General features: G+C 45.1%; 1 protein-coding gene and 1 pseudogene across 8 annotated transcripts in view; both read right to left on the reverse strand.

The window, feature by feature from the left end:
- Nucleotides 1-16,877, reverse strand: part of ATP1A4 (ATPase Na+/K+ transporting subunit alpha 4) — a 31,524-nt gene extending 14,647 nt beyond the window's left edge. Inside the window, exons 1-13 of one of the 8 annotated variants that reach the window (XM_081487968.1) lie at nt 16,781-16,877; nt 16,349-16,532; nt 16,106-16,165; nt 14,053-14,256; nt 13,195-13,308; nt 10,897-11,031; nt 10,518-10,635; nt 8,744-9,012; nt 7,069-7,267; nt 6,722-6,831; nt 6,408-6,542; nt 2,491-2,680; nt 2,181-2,353 (exon numbers count right to left, since the gene is read on the reverse strand). In XM_081487968.1, coding sequence (XP_081344094.1) covers nt 2,181-2,353; nt 2,491-2,680; nt 6,408-6,542; nt 6,722-6,831; nt 7,069-7,267; nt 8,744-9,012; nt 10,518-10,635; nt 10,897-11,031; nt 13,195-13,308; nt 14,053-14,256; nt 16,106-16,165; nt 16,349-16,498 — 1,857 coding nt within the window. In that variant the 5' untranslated portion in view covers nt 16,499-16,532; nt 16,781-16,877. Of the gene's footprint in view, nt 1-2,180; nt 2,354-2,490; nt 2,681-6,407; nt 6,587-6,721; nt 6,832-7,068; nt 7,268-8,743; nt 9,063-10,482; nt 10,636-10,896; nt 11,032-13,194; nt 13,331-13,965; nt 14,257-16,105; nt 16,166-16,348; nt 16,533-16,773 lie in introns of those variants that run through there. The other 7 variants (XM_081487973.1, XM_081487972.1, XM_081487975.1 and 4 more) reach the window with 7 other exon arrangements.
- Nucleotides 5,251-5,349, reverse strand: LOC145508080 (U6 spliceosomal RNA; annotated as a pseudogene).
- Nucleotides 16,878-18,927: the final 2,050 nt, after the last annotated feature.

Consider the following 18,927-nt stretch of genomic DNA (forward strand, 5'->3'; position numbering starts at 1 on the left):
GGACAACACTCTGTATGTGTGTACTCAGTCATCTCCCACCCCCTGTAACCCCATGGACTGTAGCCCATCAGGCTCCTCTGTCCATGGGATTTTCCAGGCAAGAATACTGAATTGGGTTGCACTTTCCTTCTCTAGAAGATCTTCTCGACCCAGGGATCAAACCTGAGTCTCCTGTGTCTCCTGCACTGGCAGGCAGGTTCTCTACCACTGAGTCACCTGGGAAACCCAACCCCCTGTGTAGCCACTATACTTCATCCTCCTTGAAGGATGGCCTCCTGTGTACATCTTACTCTTCCCTATAGGGAAAAGGGAGTGATGCAGAATTCCTCACCAAGCTGGCCAAGTTTCTGTCAGCTTCGGGTCCAGAAGAGGTAAGAAATTAAAATGTAAACCTGTGCCCAGAACAAGAATGGCCCAGAAAGCCCTAGCCTTTGTGCTTCAGCTGCCAACTCCAGACCCGCCCTAATCCCCTTCAGACTGTTACCTATCACTGCTTGCTCGGCCTGTCAGGCCATGAGTGTGTCCTGTGCAGGCAGGCACCCTGACTCAGGTCACTTCTTTGTCTCCTGGTTGGGCCTCCCCACCTGTGGACACAATTATAACTCTCCTTCTTGCTGAAGAGATCCATAAACTCCCCAATGAAGTAAACTTTAGACTACCTCCATAATATCTATACTTCTCATCCCAGCAGCCCACCTGGAAGCTGAGAAAATGCAAATGAACCCTTCTCCATTTAGCCACCACAGTATGATGTTGTAGATCTGTGGAGGACTATCAAGATGTATGGTTACCCTGTGCAGATGTATTATAATGAAGAACTGTTCCACCCCAAAACATCTTGTAGTAATCAGGGAATTCACTCACAATAGTTTTCTCTATCCATTCCTTGGTTCCCACTATAGTGACCAATCATTGTACTTAGTGTGACCCAGACAGCTCAGAGACAAAGTGCCAATGGTTAAAGGTCAAGATGAAGTCAACTCTGACAGAGAGCATCCAGTTCTCCTTAAATACTTCAAGCCCCACCCCAACTCCAACCTGCTCTCCTAAATATTCCAGAATATCAAGTGTGAGCAGAGAGTTGACAATACCTAATCTATGAAGATGTGTAGGAGCCTTAGAATTTGACGTTGGAGGGAGTTCCCTGGTGGCCTAGTGGTTAGGATTTGGCACTTTCACTGCACAGCCCTGGGTTTGATCCCTGGTCGGGGAACCATCCCACATGCCAGCCAAAATAAAAAAATAAACAAGCAAATAGCAACAACAAGTGGTATAATTTGACCTGGTAAAGTAGAATACAGAACATCTCAGAATTAGGGGAATTTTACTGCTGCTATTCCATGAAGTCCAAAGTCTTCCTCTGACTGAAGGGGAGTTCCCATCTCTGGGTTTGCTCTCAGCTGGGTTTGCTCTCGGACCACTTCATTTTAGCTTCTAGATTTTGCTCCTGGACATATACCTGTTATGGCAGCTGCTCACCCTGAGTCAGATCCATCGAGGGCCCCAGCTCTCAGTCTCTCATTCTCACAAGTGTCTGCCCCAGGACCCCAGCCCACTTGGCTTCACCCTTTTGACAACCCACTCAGCAATACGTTTTTGTAACATCTTCTAGCACTTCGCTACTTCCAGTGTGGCCTGCAGACCAGCAGCAATGGCATCACCTGGGAGCTTGTCAGAAATACAGAATCTTGGGGTCTTCTGGACTTACTGAAAAAGGATTTGCATTCCAATAAAACCCCCAGGCTATTCACATGCACATCAGTTTGAGAAGCACTCTCCTAGGGCTTAGGTTCTCAAACCTGTCTGCACACTTGTATCTCTAGGAGAGTTTTGAAAAATACAGATACCTGGTTTCCAGTTAGAAAGTTGATGGGTTCTGGAGTGTGGCCAAGTCATCAGAGTTTTAAAGCTCCCCTGGTGATCCCGTTTTATTTTGTTTTTTAATTTTATTGAAGTATAGTTGATTTACAATGTTGTGTTCATCCCCTGATGATTCTAATTCAAGACAGGATTCTAACTACAGAGGACACACTATAAAGTCCTCTCTTAAGACTAAAACTTATAGGCTCAAGGAAGCAGAAATCAGCTCAATTAAATGAAGAACCTACTCTGTCCAGGGTTTCCTACTGTTGATCCAGGTTAGGATAGGTGAGGGGTGTCTGGATTGCTCTGGCACTTACCTTAATCCCAGCACTCCGGCACTTGCCCACAGCATCAGGCACGGCAGCTCGGGGAGGGTCAATCATGGAGATGAGCCCCACGAAACAAAGGTTATTCATGGGAAAGTTGATTTCATCGGTGTTAAACTTGAATCCCTTGGAGAAAGTGTTAGGCAGATTCAAGAAGCAGAACCCTGGAGAGGGACAGAAGATGGGACCAGTCATTCCACTATGTCTCTACCTGCTTGCCCCAACCTCCTAGATTCTTCACCCCACAAATAATGACAGTTTTGATGCCACTCTGCAAAGGCTTCTCCCACAGCCACCTCACCTAGCACACGTTCCCCCAGACCTCCCAGTTCCAAGTAGGCGTTTTGGAAGGCATCCTTCATTTCATCATCTATTGGGTACTCCTGCCCTTTCAGAAGGTAAGTAGAGCAAAACTCTAAGATTCTCTCGGGCGCCCCCTTCATCATCAGGACGTGGGCCTGGGAGCTGTCTTCCCGAAGGTGGATGGACATCTAGGGAGAGGAGAGGAAGCTTCAATGGATGGAGGAGAGAGCAAGGGTTGGGTCAGAGAAGCAAAGTTAAGCTGTGTCATACCTCCATTTCCTTTGTCCCCTGACCCAACACAGCCCTTCTCCCTGCAGTCATATCTGATCTTTGGTTGAACCCTTTCCTCCTTTGTAGGACTCCACAGCCTGGTATTATTTGCACATGAATATCTGTTATCTTCTTAGCCATACTCGGAGCTAAGGGCAGCCCAGGCACTCTGTCCCCCCTTGGCTTCCTCTCTGCCTGAGTGGCTAGAGAGCAGAGACAGCAGAGTGGACAGGAAAGAAACTTAGAGTCAAATACTGTGTTCTCGGACCAACAGGAATGCTTTCTTAGCTTTATGACCTCAGGTCTGTCCATTTAACCTCTGCAAACCTTAGCTCCTTTGAGAAAATGTAAAAGATCTGGGATGCCCACTTCATTAGGCTTTTATAAAAGAGAGAGAGTGTTAGTGAAGAATATATTGAAAAACACTGACAGTTCTTTACCATGATTGGTTGAGCCTGAAGGATGGGATTAGGATGAATAATAATAGTAACATTTATTGAGCACTTACTATATGCCAGGCATTGTTCCAAGTGCTTTACATTGTCATTTTAATCCTCCCAGCTACTTCCCTGTGAGGTAGGTACTATAAATTTCTTTATTTTATAGGTGACAAAACTAAGCTTAAGCTGTGTCCAGAATCACATAGCTAGAAGGTAGAAGCAATCAAGGGAAGAATCCAAGTAGACTGACTTTAGAACATGCTCTCTTAACCAGTCTATGTTCTAAATTCTTTGTTAACTCTGTCATCGTGTATTTGATTATAGAGTCTATTTAATATTTATGATTGTTGCTTCATTTTTATTAATACTGTCTTTTATTTTATCCTAAAAGAATAAGGGTATCTATTCACTTTGAGTTACCAAACTCTTCAAGCATTCTGATTTGTTTAGTTTGACACTAAATAATGGTGGCTTCAAATATTTTTATGTTCACTTTTGGGAATGATAAACTATTTTCCACATGTTGCCAGTAAAATTTGTATAATCGCATCTTTGGTAATTTTATTTACATGTTGAATGTACTATTATTTTGTGTTTATGAATTTTTATTTTTTTTACCAATGAACAGAACACATCTCCAAAACAAAAAAAAAGAATATATTGAAAACTGTGGAGTACAATGGTTAGCCATTCTAGCCCCCTGGCCACTGTCTCCTGGAAACATGACGAGTCCCCTGAGAGGGGATTGGGAGTCCCTTTGGCTCAGTCAGGGAGCAGAGGGCATAGTCATAAAGGCAGCCTGAAGGACAGAGAACATCAGTTTCAGTTTTCATTTTCCTGTGATCTGATCTGAGCAAAGGAACTATTTCTGATGTTCCTCTAATGATCGACAGGAAATTCCTGCTACGTAGCCTGTCGGGTAACAGAATCAGCACACTGGGGGGAAGTGAGCCTGCGGTGCTGAGGGACCCAGACCGCACTGGCCCAGGGAGAAGCCAGATAGGAAACCTGGGTGTAAAATGTAGTTACAATGGCACCTCAGGAAACTTTCCAAGAACTATTTTATTCAAAATATGCTTAAGCAGTTAAAAGGGAAAACCTTAACTCACGTAAGCAGAAAGCTGTAAAAAACGATTTAAAAGCTTAATTTTCTGAGCACTTAAAAAACCCCCTTTGTTGACTGTCTATTGGAGATTATCGGAGATGACAGCAAGACCTGCTTAAGCTGGTAGTTTAATCGCACACACAAAAATCACACCTTGATAGAAAATTACAGATGAAAAAGATGGAAGAAACTGGAAATGTCAGAACTGAGAAGCTTCTTCCTTTCATTTCAGTCTCAGAGAGGGAGAGAGACCAGGCCTTGCAAACGACCAACAGGCTAAGATGTCCCTTGCATATCAGGACCTCTGACTGCCCTGAAAGCAGAGAGCAAGCCGATAAAGCAGCTTGTTTATGGGTAGGGAGAGAAAGGAGTCAGAGGGGTTTTCTTGGGGCCCCAGGCAAGCCCCACCAGAGTTGGCCGCTTGCAGACTGGCCGAGCACATTTGGTGTAGAGGATTTTGCTGTTTGAACTTGACATTCAATAGCTCAGACAAGGCTTCTAACATAGTCATCTAGGGGAATGATTGCTATTTTGTTGGACATCCCAACAAATGTCATAACTATGTTTTGCTTTTATTTGGAATCTTGTGGAAGGAGAGGTACCTAATTCTTTCCAGTCGAAGGCTTTAATTGGGCCTTGCCAAGCACAGAATTCCTGTCTGGTTAGTGAGGCCACTAAACATCAGGAAAAAATGGAAATAAGTTTGCAATTTGGGCCTAGGGGACCTATCGTATTTCCCTGACGAAAAGCCAGTTGAGACAAAAAACCTATGGGTCTGTTTCTTAAGCTTTTACTTGTTCAGCGTTCAATATGAAAGTATAGGTAATTTGTTTTAAAAAGATCTATATAGCTTTTATTATGTTGTTGTTATTTTTAGTTACAAAAATGTTTTTCTTGTGACGAAAACTTTTAAGATCTATTCTTTTAAGGAACTTTCGAATGTAAAAGTATGGACCACTTCACGAATTTGCCTGTCATCTGGGGCCACACTAATCTTCTCTGTATTGTTCTAGTTTTAGTACATGTGTTGTGAAGTGAGTGCTGTTACGTGTTTTTAAGACTCAAAACCCAAACTGACTTTTGGGAGTCTCATTTCTTCTGTTATCCACCCCTGAATGACCTGTACGGCATTGCATGAATTTAGAGAATTCCACTATTCTAAGCAAATCAACCCTTAGCTGCTAGAGCTCCCACCCCCATGGTGATGCCACTGTTCCCTCCTTTCCACCAGAACCCCTCTTAAAAGTGTGCCAGTGTCCTCACATAGGAGGGAAGTACTGGGCTTCCCATCCCTCTCATGAATTTTACTGTGAAGGCCACCACTGTCCCTCCCCCAGCATTTCTCCTTCCCTTGTCACACCTCCCTGGATCATGGACAAAATGACCCTGGAAAAGCAGCTTCACAGTCAGGAGAGCCCTGACCACCTACCTGATGACAGCTGCTAGAACTGCAGGCATGGAATGAAAAGAAATATTTGATGACTTGTGAGATAAGGTACTCAAGGAAGTGACTGACAAATCTAACATATTCTGCAGCAGCAAGTCTCACAGTTGCCACAGAGACACCCAGCCAGCCCTTGCTGCCTGTGGACATTTCAGAGAGCACTTCATGACTAGCTCTCTGCACAGTGATATAGCCTCAAGACTGCTTAGGCCTGAACGCCTCTTCCTTTATCATCTATGTCTGCCTTTGTCTGTTTACCACTTTCCCTTGGGCTTCCCTGGTGGCTCAGTGGTAAAGAATCCACCTGCAATGTAGGAGCCGCAGGAGACTTGGGTTCAATCCCAGGGTTGAGAAGATCTCCTGGAGGAGGGCATGGCAACCCACTCCAGTATTCTTGCCTGGAGAATCCCATGCACAGAGGAGCCTGGCAGGCTGCAGTCCACAGGGGCGCAAAGAATGGGACATGACTGAAGCAACTTAGCATGCTAACATGCATGCACTTTCCCTTAAGGTGAGCTTTCCTCCTAACTGGGGTGCCAGTTACACACTGTATCTTGTTCTACAGCTCAGACATAAAGGCAAAGGCAAAGCTCCCTCTTTCTCCAGATGATGAGCCCATCCCCCACTGCTATCTCCTACCTTTGTTGGTTCTATACCTGGTACTTGTTGGTAGAATTGAAGGGAATCTCTGCCACCTTGGGGCTTTTCTCTCTCATCTCCTTCACAGGGCTGTAGGACTGCTCGATGAACTTGAGGAGCGCTGACTCAGAAGCATCTCCTGTTGTTGTCCGCTGCCAGGATGGGGTTGGTATAATAAGCCTGGGAGGCATGGCACCTGGGTTTGCCGATGGCAACAAGGAGAGGAGCAGAATGGGGAGGGCTGCTGGGGGCACCACCCAGGGCCAGGAAAGAGATATTTAGGGGTATATGCTGGCCACTGAAATGCCCTCTACCCCCTTGGGCCTGACACCTTAGCTATGGGAAGGCTCTCCTCATTCGCCTTAAAATCAGCCTGGTTGCAGAGGCCAGCAATTCGGGCCATGGTAAACCAGGTATCAGAGCTCTTGGCAAATGAATTCCCTGAGGAGAGAACAGAACTGTGAGCAGGGCGGGGAACAGGAGAGTTTAAAGCAGGGGGTTATTCACTTCCCGTTGAGCATCCAGACACTCCTCAGAGACGTTTCCTTTTCTCCAGGCTTCCTGGCTCTCCCCTCACTTTCCAGCCCTCTCCTCACTGTCTGGACTTACCACACCCTCTCAGCTACCCAACACATCTCCCACATCCTTCTACTCTCTGACCACCACGCCACCAGTCACCAGTCTGTTCTTCACTGGTGTCGGCCTCATAGATGGTCTTGTCGAACCACAGGTGGGCGACGGTCATGCGGTTCTGGGTGAGGGTGCCCGTCTTGTCGGAGCAGATGGTGGAGGTGGAGCCCAGTGTCTCCACCGCCTCCAGGTTCTTCACCAGGCAGTTCTTCCGAGCCATGCGCTTGGCTGTCAGGGTCAGGCACACCTAAGGCCAGGAGGAGGGGAGAGGGGTTTAAGTGAAGAGGAGAGCTCTGCTACTCACAGCACTCGCTGGTTTTGGAAACTTGATCATTTTTATTGCTCTTTTAATTTTTGGTACTTTTTTCCCTTTTGTTGTCACCTAATCTTTAGAAATCCCATCTGTGGCCACAATAAAGGAAATTGGGAAAGTGATTTTAGTTTGTACTTTATGGCAGAGTTTCAAAAAAAGAGTGTATTCCTTTACTAGGGTATCATAGAGAATGAACTCCTATTCCTTCTGGAATATTCCTCTCCCCCTGGATCCTTTCATCTTTTCTCTTCCACAGCCTCTTCTCCATTCAAGTTCAGGCCACACCTCTTTCTCAAGTCCAATCTTTCCAAGGACCATGTTGAGGGCTAACCTTTGACTGTGGTATAAGATGCTGTGGGTGGAGGAGGGTTGCACCAATAGTTTAAAGAAAGAATGAAGAGGAGAGAGTGATGAAACTGAGGACTGTTGTAGCACTGAAAAGGACTTGAGAAATCACTTAAACCAGATTTTTGTTAACCATAATTCAAGTGAAAACCAGGCATGTGGCAAGATGATTTTAAAAACGAATAAATTCTTAGGCTGTGGTTATGTGCAGAATTTGAACTGTGGAATTTTTATTTACATAACATCATGAGTCCTGACGGTTTTGTGCTAGTCCAGCCACACCCTGGATATTGTTCTCATTTCCATTTTAAGAAGGATATTGATAAAGGAGTGCATGCCCCAAACAGGTGATCAGCAAGACAGGGGTCTGAAGATCATGTCACAGAAAGAAGGGCTAAGGGAAAAGGGATTCTTTGACCTCCCCACCTGGAGACTTTGAGGAGACATAATGGCTACTGCAAAAAAACTTAAAGGGTAGGTTTGTAGAAGAGAGAGAATTGACTTATTTTTTGTCCCTTCAGATGAGAAAACTAGGACCAAACAGAGAATCATATGTCTGTTCAACATAATGAAGTCTAACTAGAGCAATCCAGCAATGAAATGAAGTCAGATAAAAGGGGGGTTGGCTTCCCATTACTAGAAATCAGCATCATCTCCTACAGATTTTATACAGGATATTCGGCATTGGTTGAAAGGTTGAATTTATATGAACTCTGAAGTCCTTACCAGTAAGATTCTATAATCCTAATAAATTGAGGCCCTGGAGTGCAGCGAGTTGGCCAGGTTCACCAGCCAGTACACCTAGGACTGGAACTCACTCCAGTGATTTATAATCTAACGCTTTCTGCACCATAACTCACTTCTTTTCTCATTAAAGAGAGAAGGCACCAGAAAATATGGGTGGAGGAAGTCAGCGTAATTTGGGAACTAAATGATTTGACATCTGTATATGCATTGGAGTACTCTGCACTTGAGAGGTTCAGCCACAAAAGAAAATACTAGTGATTTCATTTCCTTGGGGGTGGTTTGTCTGCCTTGAAGCCAGCCTCCACCCTGGTTACTCACTGTGACGGTGGCCAGCAGCCCCTCAGGCACGTTGGCCACAATGATGCCGATAAGAAAAATGACAGCCTCCAGCCAGGTGTAGCCCAAGATAAGCGAGAGCCCAAAGAAAGTGACACCCAGGAAGACAGCCACCCCTGTGATCAGATGGATGAAGTGTTCGAGCTCAATAGCAATGGGGGTCTTGCCCACTGCCAGACCAGAGGTCAGTGAGGCGATACGGCCCATCACGGTGGAGTCTCCGGTGGCGATCACAATACCCCGGGCTGACCCTGTGGATAAAGAGGGAAGTCTGAATCGGGAAAGATGTTGGATTTTGTTCCTACACAGAGAAAACTGTCAATGGTCAAAAACAAGGTGAAAGCTCAAGGGTCTCTGAGAGGTTATTACGTTCTACTCTCTTTACGTTTCATTTGTACAAGTGAGGGTCTCCTAGTCTGAAAAATCTCAGATTTCACAGTTCTCCAGAGATACCAATTTTATTGCCTAATTGCCTTCACCGTCAAGGTCTTTGTTGCACTTAATTTAAATATCTCCTATTGCCTGCATGTTTCTCACTTTGTCCTCGGCAGCTGGAGAGTTTCTTGAGCCCCAGGAATAGTGATTACCCTTCTGCTGGAATCCTATGTTCCAAAACCCCCCATCCCCTAAACCAGGGCTTCTCAATTTGCCCCCCAGGACTCATCTGGCAGCATCTGGAGTTGTGACCAAGATGGGAGGGGTTGCTACTGGCACCTAATGGGCAGAGAGCAGGGGTGCTGCCAGACATCCTGGAACTCAGAGGACAGCCCTCCTTTCCCCCTACCAACAACAACGCTGCCCAATTGTCAGTAGTGCTCTGAGTGGAGCCCCCTCCCTGCTTTGCTGGCTGGAGCCAGTCTGACCCCTGCTGGCTGGCACAGGCCATAACAGTGGGGCCTCTGGGCCCTAAGTCAGGAGGGGAACTTCACACACAGGATGTAGAACACTCACGGATGCGGCTTGAAAAGAAGGGCTCCACAAAGTTCTTTGCTTACAATAATTCTTCCTGCCTTACCATAATGACTGAAATTCCTACCATTAAAGTTACAGTCAGAATCACCCAGAAAAGCAACATATTATAGAGATAGCTCTTATTTTTTAATCAGAAAGACTCATGCTTGAAAGTTCAACTTTTCATCATACTAGCTGTTTGCTCTGGGGCAAGTTCAAATTTCTAAAGTCAGTACCCTTTCTTGGGATAGTGAGGAGAAGTTAGGGCTTACTTTAGGAGAAGAATGACTTAGCAGGGCTGAATAATTTTCTTCCCTTCTATGCTATTTTCAGCTCATAGAGCACAGTCCATTCACTACATAGAATAAAAATAGCTACAATTATAGGGTACTTAAAATGTATTAGGCCTTGTGCTAAGCATTTTAATGTATTATCTTCTTTAACCCACATAAAAATTTATGGAGCAGTGACTTTCAATATCATCATTGTTCAAATGTGGAAATGATGGCTTTGACCTTTGGTTTAAGATCATACAGCTCATGAGTGACAAAGAATGTAGACTATTTACTAGCTACTACATTCCTTACTACCTCTAGATGATAGAGAGTTCTAGAAATCTTTGTTTCAACCTTTGCTTCTTTTTTTTTTTTGGCACGCGAGATCTTAACTCCCCAACTAGAGATCGAACCTGTGCCCCCTGCAGCAGACTGTCGGAGTCCTAACCAGGGAAATGATGGTCCAATGGTTAGGTGACCACCATCAATCTTTACTTTTGAATCTAGGCTAGTTATGATTCAACATTCACCTTCCACACAGTTGGTAGAGAAGAAGCAGATATTTTGGGTCTCCAGAGGGTTCTCATTGGTGAACTCAGGGGAGCGGGACTGGGGCTCTGACTCGCCTGTCAAGGATGAGTTGTCCACCTGGGATGGGAGAGAGGAGGGTCATAAAGCGAGAATGGAAAAAAAGATTTATACAGATGACACATCTTTTTCTGCCACCAGCATCATCATTATCGACATGCAGACAGAAACATAAACTTGCACACCACTGTAACCTCAAATTTGCTCCTGTGACTTCTCAAGGTTCCGAAAAAGATGGTAATTTCATTAACTGAGCCCAGGTCACCGCGGTGCTCTAAGACCACACTTGGCTTCCTTCCATAGCGTTTCACATCCCCTCACCTTACATCCTTGTGAAGAGATAAGCCGGATGTCAGCGGGGATTCGGTCCCCACCCTTTACTTCTACCAGGTCTCCTACCACCACGTCGTGTACAGGGATCTGAAGCTTCTCTCCACCTCGAATGACCAGAGCTTGCTGTGGGAAGACAGTGTGGGGTCATTTCCAAAGCTCTTTTCTTGTTCGCATCCAGTTCCTGGTCTCCTGTCCTCTGATTCCCGCTGTTACTCACCGCATCATTTGTGCAGATCACTTTGACAGGTTGCAAATTCTTACCATCACTGTCTGCAGGGCCCTTTGATGCTCCTCTCACTTATACCCCATGTAGGAATGGGGTTTATCTCTTCATTTCTACACTTAGGCTCGACCGTATGGCTTGCTTTGGCCCATAGGACATTAGCAAATGTAATGCAAGCAGATGCTTAAAAAACGCTTGCACATTGGGGCTTGCCCTCTGTCACCATGTTGAACGGGCTCAAGCTAACCTCCTGGAGGAAGAGAGATTATAAGGAGAAAGGCCCAGATGTCCATGACATCTCATCTGAGGCCCCAGACACGTGAATGAGGTCATCTAGGACCATCCAGCACCAGCTAAGCTCAGCCCAGATCAGAAGAACAGCCTAGTCACAGTAAGAAGTACTCTGTTGGTTGTTTTGAGCCACTATGTTTTTAGGGTGGCTTGCTAGGCAGCAGACACTGATAGTCTCCAAACTCTTACTTCATTCTACCAAAACATTTCCCCTGAACCCTTACCCAAGGAAGGAATTAAGTTCTGTTGACATCAAAGGGAGAAGATCCTGGGCTAAAAGGCTAGAACACGACCACATCATTGGGAAAATCTGGAGCCTGTCCCTCTTCAAGTTTCCAGCCCTGTGCCCAGGAACGTCCTTCTACTGTCATGTTTTCCAGGTTCTTTAGAAAGGTTTTATTTGAAAATAATGTAAACTTTCAGAAGAGTTGCAATAATAAAAGTTGTACCAAGAACACCTATATAACCTTTACCCAGATTCATCTGTTAAAATTTTACCCCATTCGCTCTGTCGTTTGTTCTCTATCTCTACATGTGTGTATGTGAATTCTTTTTTCCCCCAAACTATTTGAGGGCAAGTTACATACATCATGATCTTTTTTAAAAAATATTATCTTTTCTGATGTGGATCATTTTTAAAGTCTTTATTGAATTTGTTACAATATTGCTTCTGTTTTACATTTTGTTTTTTTTTACTATAAGGCATGTGGGATCTTAGTTCGCTGACCAGGGATTGAACCACACCCCCTACATTGGAAGGTGAAGTCTTAACCACTGACTGCCAGGGAAGTCCTCGCATAAGTCATGATCTTTTATCATACATACTTCAATGTACATATCCCAGGAATTAGGCGAAGGAAATGGAAACCCACTCCAGTATTCTTGCCTGGAAAATTCCATGGATAGAGGAGCCTGGTGGGCTACAGTAGCCCATGGGGTTGCAAAGAGTCAGACATGACTTAGTGCCTAAGCATGCAAGCACAAGAATTAGGGTATTAAATAACCATAAAATGGTTATCAAACTCAGTAAATTTCACATAGACACAATACTTTCATCTGCTGTCTGCATTCCAGTTTTGTCAATTGACCCAACATATCCTTTACAGCATTATTTTCTGCTCCAGCATAGGATTTGGTCTAGGGTCAGATACTGCATTTAACTGTCATGTCCATTTATCCTCCTTTAATCTGCATCACTTCCATAGCTATTCTTTGTGTTTAAGACCATCAACATTTGAAGAATCTGCCTTCCCCAACCCCCTTTGCCCCACCTTACTTTTTGGGGAATAGAACCCCAATAGATTTGAGGTTTCATATTATGCTCATTGGGCTTCCCTAGTGGGTCAGATGGTAAAGAATTCACCTGCAGTGCAGAAGACCTGGGTTAGATCCCTGGGTGGGGAAGATTTCCTGGAGAAGGGAATGGCAACCCACTCCAGTATTCTGGCCTGGAGAATTCCATGGACAGAGGAGATGGCAGGCTGCAGCCCATGGGTTCACAAAGAGTCAGACACCACTGAGCCACTAACACTTTCACTTTCATTATGCTCATTAGATTCAGATTATGCATTTCAGACCAGACAACTTCAAAGGTGATGTGTTTTTCTCAGGGTAATTTTAAGGCCAGACAGGACAAAACTTAAATGAATTCACCCTCATTATCAGACACAGTTCACTCATGGTAGGGTACAATTCTTCAAGGGATGTAAAATTCATATATTTGACTACATTCTAACACATTCTCTCACTAGATCCTTCCATATGAATCCTACCTGAGGTACCATGTTCTTAAAAGATTCCATGATCTTGGAGCTCTTGGCCTCCTGATAGTAGGAGAAGCAGCCAGTGATGACGACCACGACAGTTAGTACAATGCCCAGGTACAGCTGTGGGTAGGGAAACCAAGGGCTCATCAATAGGTTCTTTTCTTCCTCTTCATCCTCAGAAAGTCAGTTTGCAAAGGTAATAGCCATTTCTCTAGGTGGAGGAAACCATGGGACGTGGCGGGAGAGCACAGGGGTTGAGCAGAGTCTGAGACAGCCTGGCTCTTCCTGCTGAAGGAACCCCGAGCTACAATTTGGAGCCAGCAAAATTCCAGATCCAAGAAGCACCATCTTTTCCTCTCCACAAAGGCTACTCACAGGGGGAGGGGGCTAGTGAGGGAGATGGACAGGAAGGAGAGAGATTAAAATTCTGTGAAAGAGAATGGACAACAAAGTGCTTTGATGATCAGTCGGGAAGATAATCAAAGGAGGACAAGTTTCTAGAGAGAACTCTATATCTCAGGGAGCTGAGTCAGAAGCTTTCTTTTTCTTTTTTTTTGGCCACACCACATGGCTGGCAGGATCTTAGTTTCTTGACCAGGGATCAAACCTGTGCCCTGTGCAGTGGAAGCACTGCATGCTGTGCAGTGGAGTCCTAACCACTGGACTGCCAGGGAATTTCCAAGATTTTTTTTTTTTTTAAGAGGCTTTCTAGATAAAAGGGAAACCGGGAGGGACCAAAGCTCTCTTAGCAAGTCCTGGGAGTATATCGATCTGGACCTGAGGACTTCAGGAGGGCGAAGCTGCTGAGCAGAAGAGTGGCAGGGGCTGAGCAGAGACGGGGCAGCAGTAGCTGAACAGACTCACGTTGTCTTTGGTGGGGTCCTCATTGAAATACGACTGGATGCTGTAGGCCACGAAGCAAAGAATGGCACCAGTCCACAGTAGGAGGGAGAAGCCACCAAACAGCTGCTTGCAGAATTTGATCCATTCTGGAGTGGTAGCAGGAGGGGTAAGTGTATTGGGTCCATCTCGAGTCAGGATTTCCTGCGCCTTTTCAGGGCTATGGCCCTGTGTGGAGAAGAAATAGGGAGGAAGGGAGAACCATAAGAAGAAAGCAGCTGTCACAAAGGAGAACCTGGCTTCAGAACTCAGATCTGCCATTTATAGCCCCAGGATAAGTCTAGAGACCAGTGAAGTTCTCTGAAGGTCAGCCTGGAAGTTCTTCCTACATAAGTGGGATTCTAGAACTTGCATTACAGAAGGATATTATTTAGCCTCCTTATGGGTTGATTCACAAATCTTTTGAACACCTGTCTTGGGATGGGTACAACGGTAGGGTACTAAAGTAAGACTGATGCTGGGCCTAATGGAACTCCACCTCCAGTGAGGAGACACATATAAACGATTTATCATACAGTGTGCCAGGCTAATGGAATGATGAGATACAATGCATATGCTTATAACATACAGACATCCACACTTTGATTCTTTAATTTAGAAATAGAAAAAAACAAGCAAGCAACTAAATACATGAATGTGTAGATCCTCACTCTAGCCTGGTGCATAAGCTTGTGTGCTTTTTCTTCTGAGTGAAAATAAGAGTAAAACCTGCTAGAGGATTGTAATAAAAAAAAGAAGAAGAAGAAATTAACTCTCTTAAATATCCATCAGCTACTCCCCAACCTCCCCTGGAAAAATACAATTTAAATAAAAACAGGACCCGCCTCCTATGCTCATCTCTGGTTACCAGATGGTCACCCTAAGACCCTCCAATGAAGAGATTCTAGAACTAAGAGGAACTTACATTTCCAGGGCTTTTGTTTATTTGTGATCATTGTATTAGTCGTTAGAGTAGAAGCAGCAGCAATAGTAAAGTGACAGCAGCGGTAATATATGGTTTTGCTGTTAAACCAGCAGTTCTCAAAGTGTGGCCTGGGGACCTACAGGGTCCTGAGATGCTTTCTGGGCAGAGGGGATCCACAAGGCCAAACCATTTTTTTTTTTCTTTTGGCCACAAGTAGAGTCCTAACCACTGGACCATGAAGGAATTCTCAAACAATTTTCATAATAACAGTAAATTGTTGTTTGTCTTTTCACTCTCATTCTCTTGAGTATATCGTAGAATTTTCCCAAGGCTACAGGGCACGTGATAGCACAATAGAGTTAATGCTGAAACTATATGAGAATCCAGCAGTCTTCTACTAAAAAGCTTGATGTTAGATTTGCAAAAATGTAAAATACCACTAATTCTTCTGCTTTGAAAAGCAGTTGACATAAAAATATTTGTACTAATAGATAATAGCTTTACTCTTGTTTACAAATGAATTAGGAAATACTTTTTAATTTTCTTAATTTTAATTTCTAATATGATAAATAAAGATGATAGATGTGTGCTGTGCTTAGTTTCTCAGTCATGTCCACCTCTTTGCGACCCCATGGACCTCAGCCTACCAGGCTCCTCTGTTCATGGGATTCTCCTGGAAAGAACACTGGGTTGCTATGCCCTCCTTCAGGAGATCTTGACCCAGGGATCCAACCCGCATCTCCTGCGATACCTGCATTGCAAGTGTATTCTTTACGGCTGAGCCACCGGGGAAGCCTGATAGATGTAACCCACATAAGCCAAAGCTCCTTGGGGTCCTTGCTAACCTGTAAGAGTGTGAATGAGTCCCCAGGACAAAGGTTTGAGACGTGCTGCCCTAGTCCATCCTCATTCTTTCCTCTAATCCTGAGCTCTCTTTGGAGTAGTTACCATCATCATCTTTTTCAGAGTGTGTGTCCTTGGCTAGGTGCAGGTTAAGGGTAAGAACATTGACCTTGAACTCAGGGGCTAGATTTCCAACTCCGCCTTTGTCTTGGCAGCCTCAAGGCCGGGGATGGAGAGCCTCCGTGTCCCTCAGGGAACTCTCCCACTCACCCTGGTCAGGTCCACAGAATACTTGATGCTCAGCTCATCCAAGGTTAATTTGTGATCATCCTGAGGAGACAGTAGAGCCACTGAGGGACAGGTGGTGACACATCATTTCCAGGGGAAAGGTTATGGGGAAGAGGGGAGGCTCTGGCCTGTGTGATGAATTCTCAGGGTGAGATGTTAGAAGGCTGAGGGTTGAGAGATCTTTTTGGAAGGCAATTTGTCAGCACCCTCGTCTGATGTTCTCACCATGACTACTTCCTTCTTCAGCTCCTCCATATCTTTCTTCTTTTTTCTCCTCTTCATTTTTTTTTTACTCATTTTAGGACTGTTTGTAGGTCCTGGGCTTGGATTCTGCTCATGAGGTGTCACAGTCCCTTTTCTCCCTTCAAGCCCCATGGTTTTCCCTGGATATCCGGCTGCCCCAGATCAACTGGTGGGAAGAAAGCAAAGAGAGTGAGGAGTGTGAGGGAACAGAGGAAGGAGGAGACTGGGGGAAGAGGAAGAATGGCTCATGGGAGGGGGACTGAGGGAGGCAGACAGGGAGGGCAGCAGGGGGCAAGCTCTGAATGGGGGGGAGGAGGCGTGGAGGGATGAAAGGAGCCTGTGGCCTAAGTTACAGGAAGGAGAAGGGCTAAGGAGAGGGAGCCGAGGAAATGAAGCGTGGAGGGTACTATGTGCCTAAGTGCTGAAGATGCTACAGGGCCCTGAGCAGGTAGGAAGTGCAGCGGGCTTCAGGGTATGCTGGAAGCCCCCCAGCCCCAGCCCCTGTGGCTCCAAGGCAACGCCCAGGCCTGTGGTCACAAAGGCCTCTGCAAAGTTCTAACCCAGAATACACGAGTCTTAGTCTCTGGGTTTGGCAATGACTGGAGCAGGTTCTGCCCCAGAGAGAATTGTAGTCTGAAGGCAAGACTAGAGCAAAGTCCCAGCCTGGTCCTGCCAGCTTCTGGGACCCAGAGGTACCCCAGATAGCTGACTCAAAAAATAAAGTAGGCAGTCTGTATGTGAGTGTGCTTTTGCACAAGCGCACTTCCCACCGACATTGACCTTGAGCTTTTGGTTATAGGAGATCAGATAGAAGGTTAGGTCAGACTTTGGACTTTTGAATCAATCCTGGCTTTGAGTCTCGTCTCCTCTGCTTACCAGAGGAGTGTGGCTTTGGTTAAGTTACCTAATCTCTTTGTGCCTCTCTTTCCTCATCACTAGAGGGGGATACCATCTACATTATAAGCTGGCAAGAGTAAGGATTAAAGTGTGGTGCTTCATGTAAAGCATATCTGATATACATAGTATGTGCTCAACATATGAAATGAAGTGAAAGTCACCCACTCGTGTCTGACTCTTTGCGACCCCATGGACTGTAGCCTTCCAGACTCCTCTGTCCAAGAGATTCTCCAGGCAAGAATACTGGAGTGGGTTGCCATTTCCTTCTCCAGGGGATCTTCCCAACCCAGGGATCAAACCCTGGTCTTCTGCACTGCAGGCAGATTCTTTACCTGCTGAGCCACCAGGGAAGCCCTGTGCTCAACATATAGCTTGAATTAAAGGTTATGAGTCTTATCTGTCGCTTAATGTACAGCTCTTCTCAGTGAGACCGAAAATACGCTTTCCATGTGAATACCCTGTATTTCCTCGTGACATATTTATCTCTTTTATTCACCTTCATTAATATCTTGGAAAACTAGCTAATCTGATCACATGGACCACAGCCTTGTCTATCTCAATGAAACTAAGCCATGCCATGTGGAGCCACCCAAGACGGATGGGTCATGGTGGAGAGGTCTGACAGAATGTGGTACACTGGAGAAGGGCATGGCAAACCACTTCAGTATTCTTGCCTTGAGAACCCCATGAACAGTACGAAAAGGCAAAAAGATAGGACACTGAAAGACGAACTCCCCAAGTCAGTAAGTGCCCAGTATGCTACTGGAGATCAGTGGAGAAATAACTCCAGAAAGAATGATGGGATGGAGCCAAAGCAAAAACAATACCCAGCTGGATGTGACTGGTGATAGAAGCAAAGTCCGATGCTGTAAAGAGCAATATTGCATGGGAACTTGGAATGTTAGGTCCATGAATCAAGGCAAACTGGAAGTGGTCAAACAGGAGATGGCAAGAGTGAACGTTGACATTCTAGGAATCAGCGAACTAAGATGGACTGGAATGGGTGAATTTAACTCAGATGACCATTATGTCTACTACTGTGGGCAGGAAACCCTTAGAAGAAATGGAGTAGCCATCATAGTCAACAAGAGAGTCTGAAATGCAGTACTTGGATGCAATCTCAAAAACGACAGAATGATCTCTGTTTGTTTCCAAGGCAAACCATTCAATATCACAGTAATCCAAATCTATGCCCCAACCAGTAACGCTAAAGAAGCTGAACTTGAATGGTTCTACGAAGACCTACAAGGCCTTTTAGAACTAACACCCAAAAAAGATGTCCTTTTCATCATAGGGGACTGGAATGCAAAAGTAAGAAGTCAGGAAACACCTGGCGTAACAGGCAAATTTGGCCTTGGAGTACAGAATGAAGCAGGGCAAAGGCTAATAGAGTTTTGCCAAGAGAACGCACTGGTCATAGCAAACACCCTCTTCCAACAACACAAGAGAAGACTCTACACATGGGCATCACCAGATGGTCAACACCGAAACCAGACTGATTATATTCTTTGCAGCCAAAGATGGAGAAGCTCTATACAGTCAGCAAAAACAAGACCGGGAGCTGACTGTGGCTCAGATCGTGAACTCCTTATTGCCAAATTCAGACTTAAATTGAAGAAAGTAGGGAAAACCACTAGACCATTCAGGTATGACCTAAATCAAAT

Source organism: Giraffa tippelskirchi, chromosome 5, assembly GCF_054371585.1.
Source record: "Giraffa tippelskirchi isolate mGirTip1 chromosome 5, T2T-mGirTip1v1.2.pri, whole genome shotgun sequence".
NCBI lineage: Eukaryota > Metazoa > Chordata > Mammalia > Artiodactyla > Giraffidae > Giraffa > Giraffa tippelskirchi.